The sequence below is a fragment of the Uloborus diversus genome, chromosome 9, assembly GCF_026930045.1.
Source record: "Uloborus diversus isolate 005 chromosome 9, Udiv.v.3.1, whole genome shotgun sequence".
NCBI lineage: Eukaryota > Metazoa > Arthropoda > Arachnida > Araneae > Uloboridae > Uloborus > Uloborus diversus.
The window spans coordinates 32,100,373-32,119,352 of NC_072739.1; the positions used below are offsets into that span (position 1 = coordinate 32,100,373).

Sequence of the window (18,980 nt, forward strand, 5' to 3'; positions counted from 1 at the left end):
GTAATTGTTATTACATATATAAAAATAAGGTTATTCTTCTTTTTTATGTTGATGATATCATACTTTTTGGCAAACTAAAATCTGATTTGAATGAAATTGTAAATTTTTTAAGAAATCATTTTGAATTAAAAATTTTGGGTGAAATAAGAAAACTTCTGGGTGTTGAATTTCAAAACATTGATGATAATTGGTATATTCATCAGACAACATATATTAATAAAATTGTCGAGTTGTATTCTAGTTATAATATTCCAATCAGTAATGTTCCTATTTCGGTTGGGGTGGTTTATTCAAAAATTGATTCGCCTACTAGTAAGTTAGAAATAGATAAATGTAATTCTTTACCATATCGAAATTTAATTAGCTGTTTATCCTTTTTGGCTAGTAGAACTCGTCCCGACATAACATATGCTCTGAATATATTTTCCCAATTTCAATCTAATTATGGTGAAAAACATTGGCATGGTTTACTTCGTCTTCTTGGTTATGTTTTGTATACGAAAAATCTTAAATTGAAGTTATCAAATATTTCAAATTTAAATATTAAATGTTATTCTGATTCAGATTGGGCAGCTAGTAGAGATGATAGGGTTTCAATGGGAGGTTACATCATTTTGCTAGATAATACACCTATTATGTGGAAAACCTTTAAGCATAAATGTATTGCTCTTTCTACTATGGAAGCCGAATATGTCACTTTAACAGAGGCTGCTAAAGAATTTGTCTGGATCATGAGAATTTTAAGAACTGAAAATTTGAATTTAATTTTGAAAAATTGTGAAATATTTTGTGACAACATTGCTGCAATAGATTTTTCCAAAAGTCCTATACAAAATCAAAGAAGTAAACATATTGATATCAAGTATCATTTTTTGAGAAATTTAGTAAATGAAAAATTGTTTAAATTAATGTATGTGAGTTCTAAATTAAATTTAGCTGATGCTTTGACAAAACCTTATACCAAATCTCAACTTGGACATTTTTGTGACATTATTTTTGGGGGTGAAAAATATATAAACTAAATTTGAACTTTTTGGGTGGGTAAAATTTTTGTGAAATTCAATGGTGACTTTGTCAATTTGAATTTATTGTGAATTTTTCTGATTGTTGTGCATGTTGCAAAAATGGGGCCGCTTGTTAGATTTTTAATTTAAACTTTCACAAAAAGTGAAAGAATCACTTAATTAGAAAAAAAAAAGAAACATTAAAAATACGTTTTTGCATCATGCAGAATCAATCCCTTTTCGATGTAAACATTGCATCATGTTGTGACGTCATGTGTGCGATCGGTTGCAATGACTCAGTCAAGTGAATGGACTTTTGGGTGAACCGAGTCACCAGTTCATTGTATCTTATAACCGCGAGTTTATTTTTTTTAATTGAGTTACTTTTTGATTGGCAACATATCTTTAACTTTCTTGCATTGGCAACACATCTTGTGTTTTGCATATTCTTAATTTGAAAGCCATGTGAAGACCTTTAAATACTTCGAGCGATCTTTTTCGCTCTCTCTCTCACCTCACATAGCCGCAAAATGTGTTATACGTGATTTCGTGATGTCTGCCAGTGCTCTTTACTCCTGGCAGGGCGTTATACAACGTGATGTCAATTTTAAAGTTATAAAACGCCTTTAGGCCTATTTTTGTATGTTACGTTAATGCCTTATATTCCTTGGAATCAGCATGTTCGTAAACTTAATGTTTCGTTGTAAATTAGCGGCTAATATTTGTCTATTTTTCTAAATGTTTTTTAAATATCAATGAAGATGTTGTTCGTCAACTTAAGAAATCCTTTGAGGATAATAAATACAGATTTTCCATGAGGAAAAATGCTTCAAGTGTTTTTTTCTCCAACTTCAGGCTGTGGACATTTTCTTTGCAAATTCACTTCTACTAGCGGTGTAGTAAGTCTAAATTTCACTACACTTAATGCTCACATGGCTCCCAAGCGCTACAAAAGCTACACCGCAAACTTTAAGTTGAGTGTTGTTTCCCGAGCGGAAGTTATCGGAAACAGAGCTGCCGCACGAGAATTCGAAGTTGACGAGCGGTGCGTTCGTCGGTGGCGAGCGGAGAAAAAAGATTTGGAGAGCATGCCCAAATTAAAAAGGGCGAAAAGAACCGGTACTGTCAAGTGGCCTGCACTGGAGGACGCACTGGAAAAATGGATCATGAGGCAACGGGAAGATGGATTGCCCGTCTCTACAATTAAGATACAATTACACGCGAAGGTCTTAGCTCGCGAGATGAACATCGAAAATTTTGTTGGCGGACCTTGCTGGTGTTATCGATTTATGAAACGAAAAAAAATTTCAGTTCGTGCTAAAACTACTGTGGGACAAAAGCTGCCAAGCGATTGGGAAGTGAAGAAAGAAACTTTCTTGAGGTACGTGCGGGAAAAAATTGAGGGAAATCAACTTCTTCCCTCACAAGTGTTTAATATGGACGAAGTACCCCTTAGCTTCGACTGTCCACCCAATAAGACTGTGGATCGAACAGGGGTTCAAACCGTGTCCATCACGACTACAGGCCACGAGAAAACCGCCTTCACGTGCGTCTTGGCTTGTGCGGCTAACGGCGATAAGTTAAAGCCGCTCCTTATCTTCAAGCGGAAAACTCTTCCAAAAGGGAATTTCCCTTCCGGCGTAGAGATCTGCGCAAATGAGAAAGGGTGGATGTGCGAAGACGTCATGCATCGGTGGCTTGAAAGAGTGTATCAGCGCCGGAAAGGTTCCTTTTTTCAACCCAAGGGGTTGCTAATAATGGACTCAATGTGCTCTCACGTAATGGACTCTGTTAAAACCCATTGCAAGAAACTTTCAACAAGTTTAGGCATAATCCCTGGCGGGTTGACAAAAATTCTGCAACCTCTAGACATTTCAGTGAATAAAGCTTTTAAGGGTGAAATTCGAAAGCAGTGGGAGAAATGGATGAGCGATGGCCTCCATACTTTCACAAAAAGCAGGAAGATGCGTTCCGCAACATATGAGGAAGTTGCCCAATGGGTAAACAATGCCTGGAATGCTGTTAAAATATCGGCGATCCTGTCAGGGTTTACCGCAGCAGGAATTTATGAGAAAAGCTCGTCCTCATCAAGTGTTCAAAACGATGGTGATGAAAGTGATGAGGATTTAGATGATTGTGACATTGATGATGAACTGTTCTGTAATTATCTTTTTGTGACTGAGAGTGAAGAGTCAGACTTTGAAGGATTTTGACGATTATGATTAATATTTATTTATAGTTTTGTATTTATTTTATGATTTATTGATTGCTTTATATGTAATAAATGTTCTCTTTCGATATTTCACTGTTTCATGCAGTTTTTGCTTAGTTGTGATTAACTTATATGGATAAAAAGGTAGGTTGTCGATTTTTTTTTGTTTAATATGTATACGTTCTTATCATCCAAAACTTATTTATTATCTACTTTTTGTATCATTTTGTTGCAAAAGCGTGCTTTTTCTAGTTTTTTATATTGTCTAAAGTGTCTTAATAATAACATAATCACATGGTTCACGGCAATTTTAGCCGCGGCGATTACGGTGATGCGGCGATTCTGAGCATTTTTCTTCCCCCCGATAGACTTTTTGGGGGGTGCGGCGATTACGCCGATGCGGCGTTTCTTCCGGAAATTACGGTATATACATATGTTTTAACTTTTTGATTGAATTTGATTTTATAAATTGAATGAATTGTCTAAAATTCTTTTTTACTACGAAAAATGTACATGCACATAGAAAATATACTTGAATTTAAAAAATGCGATATTTCTCTAATATACATATAAAAGCATTTTTTAAATTATAAACTAACGATTTGCTCCTGATATGCTCCTGAAATATTTGGCATTTGCTCCTGACTAGCTTGTTACAATGTTGGCAGGTCTGCATGCATTAAATGCTTTATCGTATTTACAATTATTCGTATTGTACTTGTATTTAATTTGAGTTATTTGCACATAGGTTTGTATATGGAATAGTTCCTTTATCCTGTTCTTTAAATGGATTTTTAAGTTTTAAAGAACATGCTTTACTTCATTTGTTGTTAAAAAACTTAATATTTAATGCCTTTTTAAAATCTACATTTTATGCACTTTTTTTAATTTAAAGTTTGGCTATCATTTTTTGAGATTTGGCTACCATTTTGTGAGGTTCTGGTAGGCATTGGCTACCAATTCAAAATTGGAGTTACGAGGTATAATTGTTGGTCAATTTTTTCAAACTTACCTTCCAATTTGGAGAGTGGGTTCTGTAGCATATACAACACCATGAAATCCAGTACCTTCGGTAATGTAGGGTAGAGCTAACATGCTTTGGTAGTTTGAAATTAAAATGACATCTACTTGGGAGAAGTCGACAATGTGTTCCTTAAAAATGATTCAAAACACAGATTATGTAGTAGTTGTACACAGTAAATAAATTATCTTGCATGGTTGGATTTTGAGATCATCAAAATAAATATCTGGAGTATTATTCATTGAATTTTTTAAGTCATGTAGCCTCCTTCACATGAGGTAACTTAGATAAATCAACTTTCGAATGGGTGGTTATCAGGAGGTGTAACCAAGTAAAAAAGTAAAGGAATCGTCCCGCATCCTTCACATGATAAGTCAACTCGTCAGGCATGCCAGGCATATGTGTCGCTACCATTCTCATCCCGATGAGAAGAGTCAACTACAAGGACATTGCCAAGTCTTTGCTCTACACATGAGTAAACTAGTTGAGTCTGAGACACTGTTGTGGGGGAACTGCTCAAATAAATTCGACTTAATCCAATGGTGTGAGACAATTTTTTTTTCTGTACCCTTTTCTTTTGAGAAGAAAAGCTGATTCGACTAAGTTGCATGGTGCAAAGACAGCGAAAAACACCAGTCAAGTAGGTGATAGGAAATGTTCCAAAAAGTTGATTCAACTAACTGTCTCATGTGTAGGTGGCGCAATGCTCATTTCTTAAAACTAAACATTTCTATTACACTCTAAAGGAAAATTAATAAATAACAAGCAGGCATGAAAATGCTGGTTTGGGGAAACAAAAAGCTGAGCTTCATGTGGATTAAAAATTATTGAAATAAGAACCAGTACAGCAACACGGTCAGCGAGAAATTTGTTGTAAACTTCAGAGAGCTGTAGAATATGTTCTATTGGTACAAAGGAAATAAAATTTGAATTACAGATAATTCAAATTATGTGCTTGAGAATTATTGAATAAAAACTTTTAAATGGGTGGCGCTGAACAGGTGAAAACATTTTGTATGTTATAAATGTTAAATAATCTATTAAAAAAAAGCTCAAAATGAACCCGATTCAAGGACGGTTCTAGAAATGCTTCAAGGAGGGGGCGGTTTATTTTTTTAGGGGGGGGGATTTGTCATCACTATCTACAAGAAGGCCTCATCAGTGGTTACCTTAAGTGAGCGACGACATACTAGAAATCAGCCGACTCAAAAATCCTTATTTGGCTCCTTAGCGCTCTCAGACCTAGCCAACGCATTGAATTCTTCGCCATTTTTTTTTTCGCTCATGCTACTGACTGCAGAGTTCACTCTGGATTTAGTAAAACTCTTTTTTATAGTTTAATTATGCAAGTATAAAATCCTTTTCATACTTTTTCACTGTAATGAAGAATAAAATAGAAATAAAAATCTTTGAACTTCAATAATCTATAATGGATATAATTTACAACATAAAAACAGGTAAGAAATTTTGTTTTCTTTTTCAAGTCATCAATGGCTTGTTCTTTCTCACAAATTGCATTTTTGCAATGAAAGAAATATTTACAGAACTTTTAACATTTCAGATATGTTTTACATTTTTCATAAAAGAAATTCTGATCACTTTTTTTTTGTCAATCTTTTCAATAATTTTAATAGAATGCAGCTACTATTTCATGAAAATTTGTAAGAATAAAGCTAAAAACTTGTTTTAATTGATTGTGAAAGATGAAACGAATGTCGCAAAGGAAAGTAAACAAGAACAAAATATTTCACTCACAACTAACATTTTTTAAAAATTGTTTTCTGTTTCGCAAAATATTCATTTGATTACTTTATGTTGCAGATAGTGACACATGATTTACAAAATTCCCATGTAATATTTTCATATTTATGCAGAACACATTTCATATTCAATTAGACATTTTTTTAGAATACTTTATTGTGATAGACATTGCGTATGTAAACGCTTCTATGATAGTGGGTGGAAAAATTTAAAGTATGTCGTTCTTGTTTAAATATGAGTCTATAATAGTTAAAATTTTAAGTTTTCATTTATTTTTACTTCATCACAATATTGATAATTAAGACATTATTTTTTGAATCTAAGAAGAGTGTTTAAAATTCATGCGGATATGATACAATGTATTGAAAATTTTTGTAGCTGTAATCTTGTTATTCCCTACATTCTTTCTTATATATTTGCTCACTTTTAAAGAAAGAAAAGAGTGTTAACGTGGAAAATAAACTTTTGATTTCTCCTTTGATCAATGTTAATATGTTTGGTTGGTTGGTTTTTTTAGTTTTAATGGCGCAAGAGCCCCTGTAATATGTTTGGTGAACTACTTTTCTTAAAATAATAGCTTTAGTGTGTTAAGAGACATAAATTAAAGTGATTTTCATTGGGAAATTTCCTCTGAATCAGCCTTTTTCGGTCATGTGACGAAACCAGCCATAGGGCTTTTTATGTAGGAGGTGGTGGTTCTGCCTTGGGCGTCACCCAGACAGGTGACACCCAGGGCAGGCTCAAAGCAGGCACAGGCAAAGTGGAATGACAAGTTTTTGAAAAATATGAAGCTAAAATGCATTTTTAAGACAACAAAGACCAGCAAAAACCCCTAGACCCCCTTTTTCCCGCCCCTCATCACAGAATGAATATGAATACTATACTGAGGATTAAATTCATATTGTCAATACTTAAACCTAGTAGTGACTTTCTCTTACACCAAAAATTGGACCCCATTATCTTTCCCTGCACTGGAGTTATGTTTGACATAATTAGGGGCCATCAATTTCATACACTACCTTACTTTTCTGACCTCTCGATGGCCTATTGCATGAATTTCATCTTTTCATAAAAAATTAAATTTTTTTTTTTTTGCATTTGTAAAGTGTCGGAAGGGGACACCACAAATTACAGCCCCGGGTGTCACCTATGCTAGATATGCCACTCATTAGCAATTATGAAAATTTATTTAAACTACTAAAAATCAGTTTTAAAAGGTTATGAACATTATTCTAATATTTAACACAGAGCATGATTTTGTAAACATTGAAAAATTACCTAAGTAGCATTAATAGTTGTTTCCCAATACTTACATTGTTAATTTCTGTACAGATTCCATCACTGGAAGGTTAAAAATGCAATGGGAGAAAAAAGCAGACGACCCCTCCATATTTAAAAGTTATGATTTCTAAAGATTTAGATCAACCCTTAAAACAGATTGAAAGCCTTTACAAAATTGGAAATTACAGTTGGCTCTCTGTTTAACGACGCTCTATTTAACAACTTTCTCTATTTAAAGATAGCTTTTCACGGTCCCAGATGGTCCACTATGGTTTTAAAAGCATTCTATTTAAGGAAGATTTTTCATGGTCCCTTGAAAGTCGATAAATAGAGACCCAACTGTATTTCATGTCTGAACAAGTAAACAAATAAGTAAAAATAAAAACATAAAAGCTGTAAGACATTCAGTTACATTGGTAAGTTTTAAGATTTAAAATTTAATCAAGTATGCTTTTCTAAAAACCTTAGCATTAACTAAATTGCAGTAATACAATTGAAAAACATACCTCTGGTGGACAAAACTCAGGACAGCTATCCACAAAAACTCTTCCACTACATTCTTTTAATTCCTGCAAAAATAAATGAAAAATAACTTGATATCTGCAGAGAGCACTAGTCCTCAGGTGAGAACTCTAGACTTTTACTCAGGAAATTTAATACTAAAATAATTCACAACAATAAATAAATTTAAAAATAAATTGATTCCAGCAAAAATAAGTCAAAAATTCTTACTAAAGTTATTTAACTTATACTAACAGCAACAAAGATCAGCCATAAATTAAATAAAGAAATAAAAATAATTAACTATGGAAAATGTCTATTCTAAGCTAATTTACATGTGTAAAGCATAGCACATTAAATGAGTCTGAAATTGAAAAGTCAACAGCAAAAAATCAAAGTTCACATGTCATAGGAACATTGTGTTGGAAATAAGAATTTGAATCTAGGAGTTGCGATGGCACCTGGAACACCTTTTTCAGGATTCAAAATAAAGTTTCAAAGTGCGATTTTTATTAAATCAGACACAATTGAGATGAAATAAATAAAAAAAAAAAAAAACACCGAGTAGAAGTATTGCACATATGCTCTTAAAGCAGGGCTTCTGTGATCTTGGAAAGTCTGAACTTTATTTGTCCAACAAGGGGCCCTGTAAAAGAAATTGAACTTTACAACAGTTTGAAGCAACAACTAAGTTGCTCTATATTAGCAAATGGGGACTAAAACAAAATCAAATTGCAACTTTATAAAGAAAATTCAGGGGTGCAAGTGTTCTCCAGTGAATTTTTCTGAAGAGAGTGAAATTTTTGGAAACTATGAGGAGGCTCGTTCCCCCACTCCGCAAAAAAATTTAAAAGTTTTTTTTTTTAAATAATTTTTCAGTTATAGTCTGCTCAAAATTTTTGGAAAAGGCAACCCAAAATTTTCAGAACTTTCAGATCACAAACACCAATGAAAATTACTAAGATTTATTTTTTGTAGTGTAAATGAAAATATTTGAAGATTATATAGAATTTTTCAATGGGGGTGGGTGGGTATATGTTAGTGGCTTGTGGCAACGGTGTTGTTTTGGTGACGTCTGTCTAACCTGCTATTTATTATTCAGGCACTCATGCCAAATCACCATGGCAAATTACTTGATTGAGCAGTACGTCTAAATGATAAAACTTTATTATCAAAATGAAGAGTTCTTTTAGTTTGATATAAAAGTCATTGTTGCAGGGAGATTTGGCTGGAGGCTCCTTTTCTTTGGGTCTCTTGGGTCAATGTTTTATCCACTCTGGTTTAACTTTTGTCTATTTCAAAAATTACCAACTATTTCAACTCTTAAATAAAAGCTTTTTCCTAAAAGAAGTTATAAAAGCTTGAAGTAAAAGAAGTCTGTTTATTTTTATTTGAAGTATTCAGTCTGCTTTTAGTTTTAGATAGTAATAGACATGTCAAAACTGCTGACCTGAAATTCAGGTTGATTTTGTCCAAGACTGATTTTGAAGTTGAGACACTTTTTCAAACATAAAATACCACATTTTAAGACCATAATCTGCAAATGTCAAATTTCAGCCCATTAAGCTTTCAATTATTGGAAAAAAAAGAAAATCTTAACAGTATGACATTCACTAGCTAAAAATTCACTTGTTTGAATTATTTAACATTTAGCGCAATGAAATCAAGGCAAATAACCTCTTAATCTCCCCTCTATTTGGTCAGGCTGGTCCCAAAGTGCTAGTTTCTTGCTAAAAATTTTATGGTCTTAAACATTTATAGGCTAAAAAAAACACACTGACAGGGGGGGGGGGGGAGGGGAGCGTATGATCTGCATCTGCAACTAAGAAATTTCAAAATGATATCAAGACATAGCTCAATAAAGTGGCATATTTCTCTCTCAATTCAGGAGAATGATTATACATCTCTTATGTTTTTGTTTATGCTTTGCAAGCATTACATATGCTTCTGTTTTGCTTGTACAAATTCAGCCATAGCATTAAAACATCAGAAAATTTCAAAATTTTATTGATGTCAGGTAACACACATTCCACTGACTTCTATTTGATCGTCAAGTAAATGAAAGCGTGTTGCACTGATGATTTTGTAGAAAGTCAAAATAGTTCAGATATTGGATCAAGGAGCTAAGCTTAAGCATATTGCAAATTCTTATGCCATTGCTGTTAGAACAGTGTATGATGTTCGTAAAAATACTTAAAAACATTAGAATTTTATCTCACAAGTACCCATATAGCAAACTTTGTTTGAGCAATGTTCCAGCAATGTCGTTATATCCCTGTCCCATTCGCATCACGTCACATTGCGCTACAAACAGTACATCCCTGCGACATTATGGGCAAAAGTCACTGTAATATCTCATGCTCAAAATAAAGAAAGTTGCCAACGAGTGCGGGTTAACTGTGAATGCAATATTTTCTTCTGGTGCGTAAAAGTTTGTTCTTGTTGTTCCGCGTTGATTGTTATTACAGATAAATAAATAGACATGTGTATATATGTATGTGTGTGTGTCACAAAAGCAAGCAGCTATTTTTTTTTCTTTTTATGAACAGGTCCATATTGATCCTTTTTTATTCATTAAAGAGTTCATATAAATATTTTTTAATAAGTAAAAGATCTGTATTTCTGAGTTTGATTTGAAAGTTTGCCTTCAGGAAAACATAAAATGAATAGACCAAAGAGCCCTAAAAGAAATTTACTTTCTTACTTAAATCGTCATCTTAGTCAAAAAAATAAAGCTAAAACTACAGAAGAGCTAAGAAGTATTGAGGGCCTTGATCCCTTAAATATGAGCTTCAATCACATGAAAGGAAAGGAGGAGCTTATATAAGAGGATAATTCTATGTCGTTTGAGATCATGGATGTTTCTAATACATCAAATCCTCATGAAGTTGAAGATTTTTGCATAATGGAGGAATTTTGTGATTTAACAGATGTTTCCTACATACCTAAAGAAAACAGACTTGATTCCTCACTCTTCACTTCTGAACATGTGCATTCGAGTTTGAAAAATGGATGGGGATCATGCTCCCTAGATTTTAACATTCTGCACAATGCCTTTACATTTATCATAAAAATCCTACAGCCCCATGTTTCAAAAGATCTCCCAGTGGATGCAAGAACCTTGCTTAAGACTGCACGCAATGTGGAAACTTCTATTATTTCTCCTGGAAAATATTGTCATTTAGGCTAGGAAAAAGCAGTAAAAAAAAATAATAAGATGGTTTAGAAAGTAAATATCCCAATATTGAAGATATTAAACTGTTGATTAATGTTGATGGCTTGCCCCTATTGGAATCGTCAAAAAGTTGTGTGTGTCTGTCCAATACTGTGTTCAGATACAAAATTAAAAGCTGTATTTGTTATTGGTGCATATCGTGGGGAAGGCAAACCAGCAAATTTTAATGAATATTTAGAAAAGTTTATTGCCGAAGCAGAACATTAATTTAAACAAGTTTAACCTTACAATGGAAAGACCTATGATGTAAAGCTTGAAGCGCTGATATGCGACCGACCTGCCAAGTCTTTTGCTTTAAAAGTGAAAGGGCATTCAGGATTTTATAGTTGCACAAAATGCAGGATTGAAGGAGTTCGCATAGACAGGAAAAAATGTTTTCTTGGCCTTGTAGAGGTTTTAAGAACTGATAAGGACTTCTCTCGCGAATATTGGCTCGTCAATTTTTGTTCTGATTCCCGACTCTGAACTTGATACGCAATACCCATTGGATGTAATCAGTTGTTGAATTTCAGGATGGTTTCCAATTGATTCCTACCAGCAGGGTTACCCCTGCAACCGAAGTTGATGGTATAGTGACAAGCTTAATTCTCTTAGAATAAACAAACTGATTGCTGAGAAAGTAGTACCAGATGACAGCTGGCAGAATCTAACAAATCAAAGAGTTTTTGGACATGCTAGTAAGCATTTTCTTTTCATTTTCATAAAGCATCATGTACATTTGTTTTTTACTCTTGCAGAGTATCCAGCTTATAAACTGGATTCTCTTAAACCTATTTTTCAACTTAATAGAATTTGCTCAATTCTAAATTTTGTTCCAAATGTTGAAGATATTAAACTGTTGATTAATGTTGATGGCTTGCCCTTATTCGAATTGTCAAAGACTTGTGTGTGTCTACCCAATACTGTGTTCAGACACAAAATTAAAAGCTGTATTTGTTATTGGTGCATATCATGGAGAAGGCAAACCAGCTGAATATTTATAAAAGTTCGTTGCTGAAGCAGAACATTTATTTAAACAAGCTTACTCTTACAATGGAAAGTATGAGTAAAGCTGGAAGCGCTGATTTGCGACACACCTGCAAAGCCTTTTGCTTTAAAGGTGAAAGGCTATTCAAGATTTTATAGCTGCACAAAATACAGGATTGAAGGAGTTTGCATAGAAAGGAAAACATGTTTTCCTGGCCTTGTAGTGGTTTTAAGAACAGATGAGGACTTCTCTCGCAAAACTGACGAAGAGTACCATATTTGCTTGTCAATTTTAGTTCAGATCCCTGACTTTGGACTTGTTACGCATTTACCATTAGACTATGCATGATGTATGTATGGGAGTTAGGCGAAAATTGAACTTTTGGATTAGTGGTTAGGAAGTAACCAAGTTACAGATATTTCTGCAAATTTAGTTTATTTAAAAGAAATGGTACTCTAGTGTGAGTTTGTTAGAAAGTCCAGACCACTTAATGAGCTTAGCAATTGGAAGGCTACAGAATTTAGAAATTTTTTGCTGAATTTTGACCCTGTCATTCTAAGCTAAGTTTTAGAGAGGGATGTATACAACAATTTCTTAACACTGCATGTATAGCCATTGTTATTCTAAATTGTGAAGACCTAAAAGAATTTTCGCAATATGCTAATGTATTGTCTTATGCAGAATTATATAAAGTTTAAAGTGTGTCCCACAATGTCCACAGCCTCTTACGTTTAGAAGGAGATACCATCCTGTTCTGATAAATTTTTAAAACCTTACAACAATAGACCAATTTTAAAAGACATAAGAGAATGCATTCAGTATATATTATATAAACATGAAAATTATGAAATTAATTGTTCAAAAGAAGCAGAGAGAGGTGTTTATTTAAAGATCATAATTTTGTTAAAGTTTGTAGTATAATTTTTTGTATGAAAGAAGATATTCATATAATAATTGGTGTAAAACTGGAAAAATTTGGAGATTCGTATTCAGTGTCATGCAGTTCAAGTTTATGCCACATTTATGTTGTGAAGCAATGTGACTCTTTTCAAGAATATATAGCCATTATATATCTTTTATCTTAAAAAATATCTTTAAAAAAAAATATTGCATATACCTTTTCACCCGGTTCCACTTAGAAACGCTAAGCAACTTCTCGCAAGCAAAATCCAACATGCTACAGTCTCTGCCCTGAGGAACAAAGCTGACGGAAAGCCCTGGGCTTGCCTTCTGGATGATGAACAGCGTACGCGCCTTTCTCTCCTTCCCAGAGCCGTGGGAGTTGCCTCTTTCCGAACCATTACTGGACATGACTATCTACAGGCCCATTTACATAAAATCAACCTGGCAGATTCACCTCTCTGTGTGCTCTGTTAGGGGACTTCTCCAATGACAAGGGAGCATCTTTATAGTTGCTCCTCTTTTCATGATATTCATAATTGTGATGACTTCCAGGCCCTAACACCCTTTGAAGCCACTTCATTGTTATACTGGACAGCAAGACGCCTTATGTTTGAAAGAACGATGGTGGGCGTAATTTAAAAAAAAAAATCATAAAAAATATTTTCAGAATGAAATAGTTGAAAGAATAGTTGATGCTGTTTTTCCTCTCTTGCATCTATAATTATTTAGAAAACCAATACTCATTGTAAATTTACCTCTTATTCTATAGAGTTTGAAATTTTTATCATTTATGTTTTTTCTACATTTAAGTTAATGTGAAAACTCAAAAAAGGCATAAACTTCCAGAATTTTGAAATGTTTTGCCACACTTCCTTGTTTAGGTTGGTTCCATTGATTTTTTTCAAATAGCCTAATAGGCTATACCAGGAGTTCTCAAACTGGGTGCCATAGGAAGAGGGGAGGGGTGCCGCGAAGTGTCCAAGAAATACATTTTGGGTGGGTTTGCCAAATAAGGTTACACAGACCAATAACGTCACCTCCCCCCCCCCCTTTTTTTAATGCAGCATAGTAGAAATTCGTTAGACTGTGACTTCATCGATCATGAAGAATTCATCAAAGTAAACATAAATTTTTGGTAATATTTTTGATGTTATCAAATGTGGTTTATTATATATTTATTGCTATGAAAAACTCTTTCAATTCGTGTTATGTTGAAAGAATTTTTTGGAGTTTTGGTCTTCAATTCTACGTGAAGTAAGCTCAGAGTTTTCTTTATAAAGGTCCCTGTACCTAATAAGGTCAAATCGCTTTTCTTTGCTAGAACTGCTGAAAAACTAAGAGAAAATTTAAGTTTCAGTTATGTTTTATTTTTTTCTTGGTTTTTATGAGTCATACGATGAATATGTAAAGACCACAGCTTTTCAATTTTTAAGGAGCGAGATGTGCGGCGTTTACCTGTTTGAAAATGAAACAAAGTGGAATGCAGCATTTACGATGTTTTAAAATCATAATTTGCATTTCAAAAAAAAATATTCGGATAATCAAAATGAAGTATATTTCGCAACGCTGCTGCTCTCAGCTCCGATCTGAAAACTACGCTGCCTCTTGGACATTGGATGGCTACCCAACCAATTTTTTCCGTGGGTGTTTAAACTCGTCCACCACTGCTCTCTCGTCAAACCAGTGGGTGAGCTAAGAAACGGCATTCTTTTCTCATTAATTCCAGCGATTCAGTATTGAAAAGCTGCGTGCCTATTTTCTTCTTGTGTTTCGACAGTTTTCAGATTTTGTCATAGCTTCTAAACGTCATATGAGCTACACTGCTAGATTTATTGGGTTATTGAGAAGGCGGAGAGAGTGGGAAATTGTGCCGCAGGACGAGAATTGGGAGTAGATGTACAATGTATCCTCTGTTGGTGATCGGAAAAGTTAGCGCTCCAAGAAAACCAAAACCCGAAAACCAAATGGGCACTCGATGGCCTGTTTTAGAAAACCGCCTCGAAAAGTGGATTTTGGAGCAAAGGAAGAAAGGAAACCCCTCTCCACTATGCATATTCGAATCCAAGCGAGAAGGATGGCCGATGACATGAATATTGAGAACTTTAATGGTAATGCAAACTGGTGCTATCGTTATATGCACCGGAAAAGAAAGTCGTTTTTGGACTTTGTTCATCGCGTGATCTCCGAAACAAGCTGAAAGCTTCGCAAACCATCAACGTGGACGAAGTTCCTTTGACGTTTGACTGTCCTCCCAACTGGACAGTCAGCAAAAGAAGGAAAACTCAATAGCAATTGCAACCATTTATGTGTGTGCTTGCCTGCTCAGCTGAAGGAGAGAAGCTGAAACTGTTGATAATTTTCAAGCATAAAAGGATTCCTAAGGAAAATTTCCCGAAGTACGTGGTTATCCATTGCAACGTAAAAGGCTGGATGTGTGAGAGCATTATGTTGCAATGGATAACAGAAGTATGGCGCAAACAAAAGGGAGCCTTTTTTGAACCCAGGGGCCCCTAATTTTTGACTCGATGCTGTCTCATTTGCTCGACTCAGTAAAAGAGCACGCGAAACAGCCTTCTCTTAGTTATTCCAGGAAGATTGACAAAGCTTCTACAACCGTAGCTACAAATGCCACGTACGCAAGCAGTGGGAAAGTTGGATGGCCACAAATGCTTCATACACCAAAGCAGGCAATCTTAAAAGGACGTCATACGAAGAAGTGGCGAAATGGGTGTCACTGGTGTGGTAGGAAGTGTCACCAAATACGATCAAGGGTGGTTTCGCACAAGCAGGGATAATGTGTGAAAATGTGCCCAAATCATCAAAAACATTTTGGATGATGAATTGTTGGAAAATAATGAAGAGTTGGAAGAAGAGTTTCTTTCACTTTTCCATTCTGACGTGGATACCAGAGATTTTGAGGGATTTGACTAAAATTTTAAACAAGAGGATGGAACCCGCTTAAAAAAGAGTGCTATAGCAGAGCCAAAGTCCCTATAGGGACTCTAAGTGGAGCCAACTACTTGAAAAACTTCTGACACATAAACTTATTTATATATTTTGTATCTGGCAACATGACTTTCCTCATTGATTTGTTTACATGTTACTGCGCGATGTCTTTGACGTTGTTAACATTTTAGTCAAGTTTTCTTTCAGATAGAAAAAAGAAAAAAACCAACTACTATTTCTTCTAAAATAAGTTTTTGCCCCATGCAGATCTGTTCGGACAAATTGTTCCGATGTAAACAAACATTGAATCGGTTGTGGCGTCATTCGAGCGATTCACTCATTTGAACTAGTTTGGGTTTTGGTTAGTTCCTGCATGTGATAACCGTGAGATGTTTCTAAAGTTTTCGTGTGGCAACAGTCTTTGTTGTTTTTTGCATAAGCAATTAAAATTTCGAATGTTGGTTGTTCCACTATGTGTGTTCATGAATATTTAATGCGGCTGGTTCGAGTGTTCTCTCTCTCAAATGTTTTTGTTTGTGTAGTTTGGATATTAGTGTTGTCCATTTCAAAGTAAAACGGCATAGTTGTCTTGAATATTCTATTTCGAAAAGATGCATTTTTTCTAAGTTAATTCAAAAAACGTTAGTTTGCCATTTTGATGAGATGTTGTTTGTTGTTAGAATAAGGATATATTTTTTAATGTTCCTGTTGAACTGGATTCAATGTAAGTCAAATACATTGTCTAAGTATTAGTTCATCCAATATGCCAAAATAAAAGGATTTTTTTCTTCGGACTTAGTTTGTGATGTGCTTTATTTCATCTGCTACTCTGCTGAATATTTCTCAGGTCTGAAATACTTGCTTCAGACCTACAGATGTTACCGCACAATGCGATCGCTCGTGTGTTGCAGCTTGAAAAGGTGCTGTAAATATTTCTAATGTATATAAATGAAAATTTTTAATTGTTTTTCTCATTGTTGCAACATTATAAGCAGTCCTTTAACATCACAGTGCCATACTCTGAACCCATCATTGCTGGAGTGGCGATTACACAGGGCACAGCGGTTACAGGTGAGAGCGGTGCAGTGAGAAAATTCTAATTCTTCAAACAGTGCCGCGAGTCTTAAAAGTTTGAAAACCCCTGGGCTATACTGTGCCAAATGATAGCTCAGAGATGGAAAAAGGATGCTACTTGATATGAAAGAGCTTATAGAAAGAAAAAAGGATACATAGATACATAGAACTGCTAGAATTTTGAAATATCTTGCCAAAATAAACATCTAAACAATGTTTTAAATTTTGGAGCAGCCAAAAAATATGCTGAAAGATGATTTTATACAACAATAAATCAATAACAACTAAATTAGTTTTTTATATGGTTTATGGCCTTGCAGGATGTATTCAGTTGTTGAATTTGAGGATGGTTACTAATTGATTCCCACCAGCTGGGTTACTCCTGACAACCGAAATTACTGAACTAGTGACAAACTTAATCCCCAAAGAATTAACAAAGAACAAACTGATTGCTGAGAAAGTAGTACCAGGTGACAGATGGCATAAACTAACAATTCAAAGAGTGTTTGGACATGCTATATAGTAATAGATTTCTTTTTCATAAAGTATCATGAACATTTGTTTTTCACTCTTGCAGAATATCTAGCTTAAAAACTGGATTTTCTTAAACTTATTTTTCTACTCAATTGAAAATTTTTGTACTAAAATAAAAAGTTCATATACAGTATTTCATTTTATAGGTTCTTTTGTCGACGGCATACAGAAACTCAAACTGTATGATCAAATCTCGGAAGAAGACTCAGCAGCATCAGATAATGAAATGAAACCTGTTATCACAAGAAAGTAAAAGGTTTGCTTCAAGCAACTCAGATTCAGATGAATTGGAATCATTAATTGAATATTTGCCAAAGCCACAACAAAAGAAGAAAAAACATGTTAAGACATTTTTGACTTTTACTGATAGTATACATAATTATGATTTGAGACGTTTCCCTTCTCCCGGAACTGGTGTACGCATGCAGAAAACAAAAAACTACCGTTATTTCCTGCATATTATCTGTTAAAAAACTGTAAAATTAATAAAGCACAGATTATACGCTATCCAGGATTATCTGCAGCTTTTTTTGTTCTCCGGCATTGCAACAAAAAGATTGAATTTTTAACAAGATTTGCAAACAGATGGCTCTCATTTTTGTTACTTAAAGTTGTTAAGGTTCTTATTATCGTTGCTTACTTAAAACATAATGCTTTAATAATATATAAGATTATTAGTGTACTTTATATAAGTCTGTTAGAGGGGATTTTAATCGTGGCTTTTTTGCCGATATTTTCAATCTCTTTTTTGCTATCACTGCCTTCCCATACCACACTCACCAAGTTTCTCCACGTAATACAAGCTTGCCCCTGTTGCCACTTAATGGTGTTTTTGCCCTTGCTTCCTCAATGGATGAGTTGGGGGGCATTTTTGCTGTGTAGCAACGATCGTCACTACAGTGAAATTCGGTTACAACGAAATTTCCGTTTCAACGAACTACATTTTCAGTCTCGATGTAATTGCTATTACATTATTCAAATTTCATTACAACGAAATTCCCGTTACAACGAACAAAATTTGCAGTCCCTTGAAGTTCATTGTAACCGTATTTCACTGTATTAACCAATGAGATTTGCACACGTGCATTAAAGAAGGTATTTAAGATTGCTAACTTGTAGGTGAAATTATTCTTGGATGGCTGTCTTGGATGGCAGTCTTGGATATTGTTATTGAATCTCAGTCATGCATTATTAGGGATGAATATTAGTTTTTGGCTGCTGGTTTGGCTATGGCAGTGGTGATGGATTCATAGAGGCAGTGCTCGATTTCAGGCGGAACGCGGCGGAACGGCGTTCCGGAACCTCTCTCTGTAAAAAAACTAAATTATTTGAAAACAGTTAAAATTCTTTGTCAGTGAGTAGACTCATCCGCCGCGGCGCACGTGCAGTATAGCTTCCTCCCCTCCAGGTTAGAGATAGACTCGTCCGTCTGGCGTCTATTCCCCATTTCGTTCATCACTAGATGCTCAGTTGCTCAGTCGTAGTCCCGTAGTCAGGAGTCCGTGTTGTCCTGTACTGTACTCTACTACGCGCTACCCACT

At 34.7% G+C, this 18,980-nt stretch overlaps 1 protein-coding gene across 1 annotated transcript in view; it reads right to left on the bottom strand.

Annotated features, from left to right (window-relative positions):
* LOC129230741 (integrator complex subunit 9-like) overlaps positions 1–18,980 on the bottom strand; it is a 133,720-nt gene that overhangs the window by 68,713 nt on the left and 46,027 nt on the right. The window contains 2 exon segments of the mRNA XM_054865167.1: positions 4,229–4,368; positions 7,786–7,848. Coding sequence (XP_054721142.1) covers positions 4,229–4,368; positions 7,786–7,848 — 203 coding nt within the window.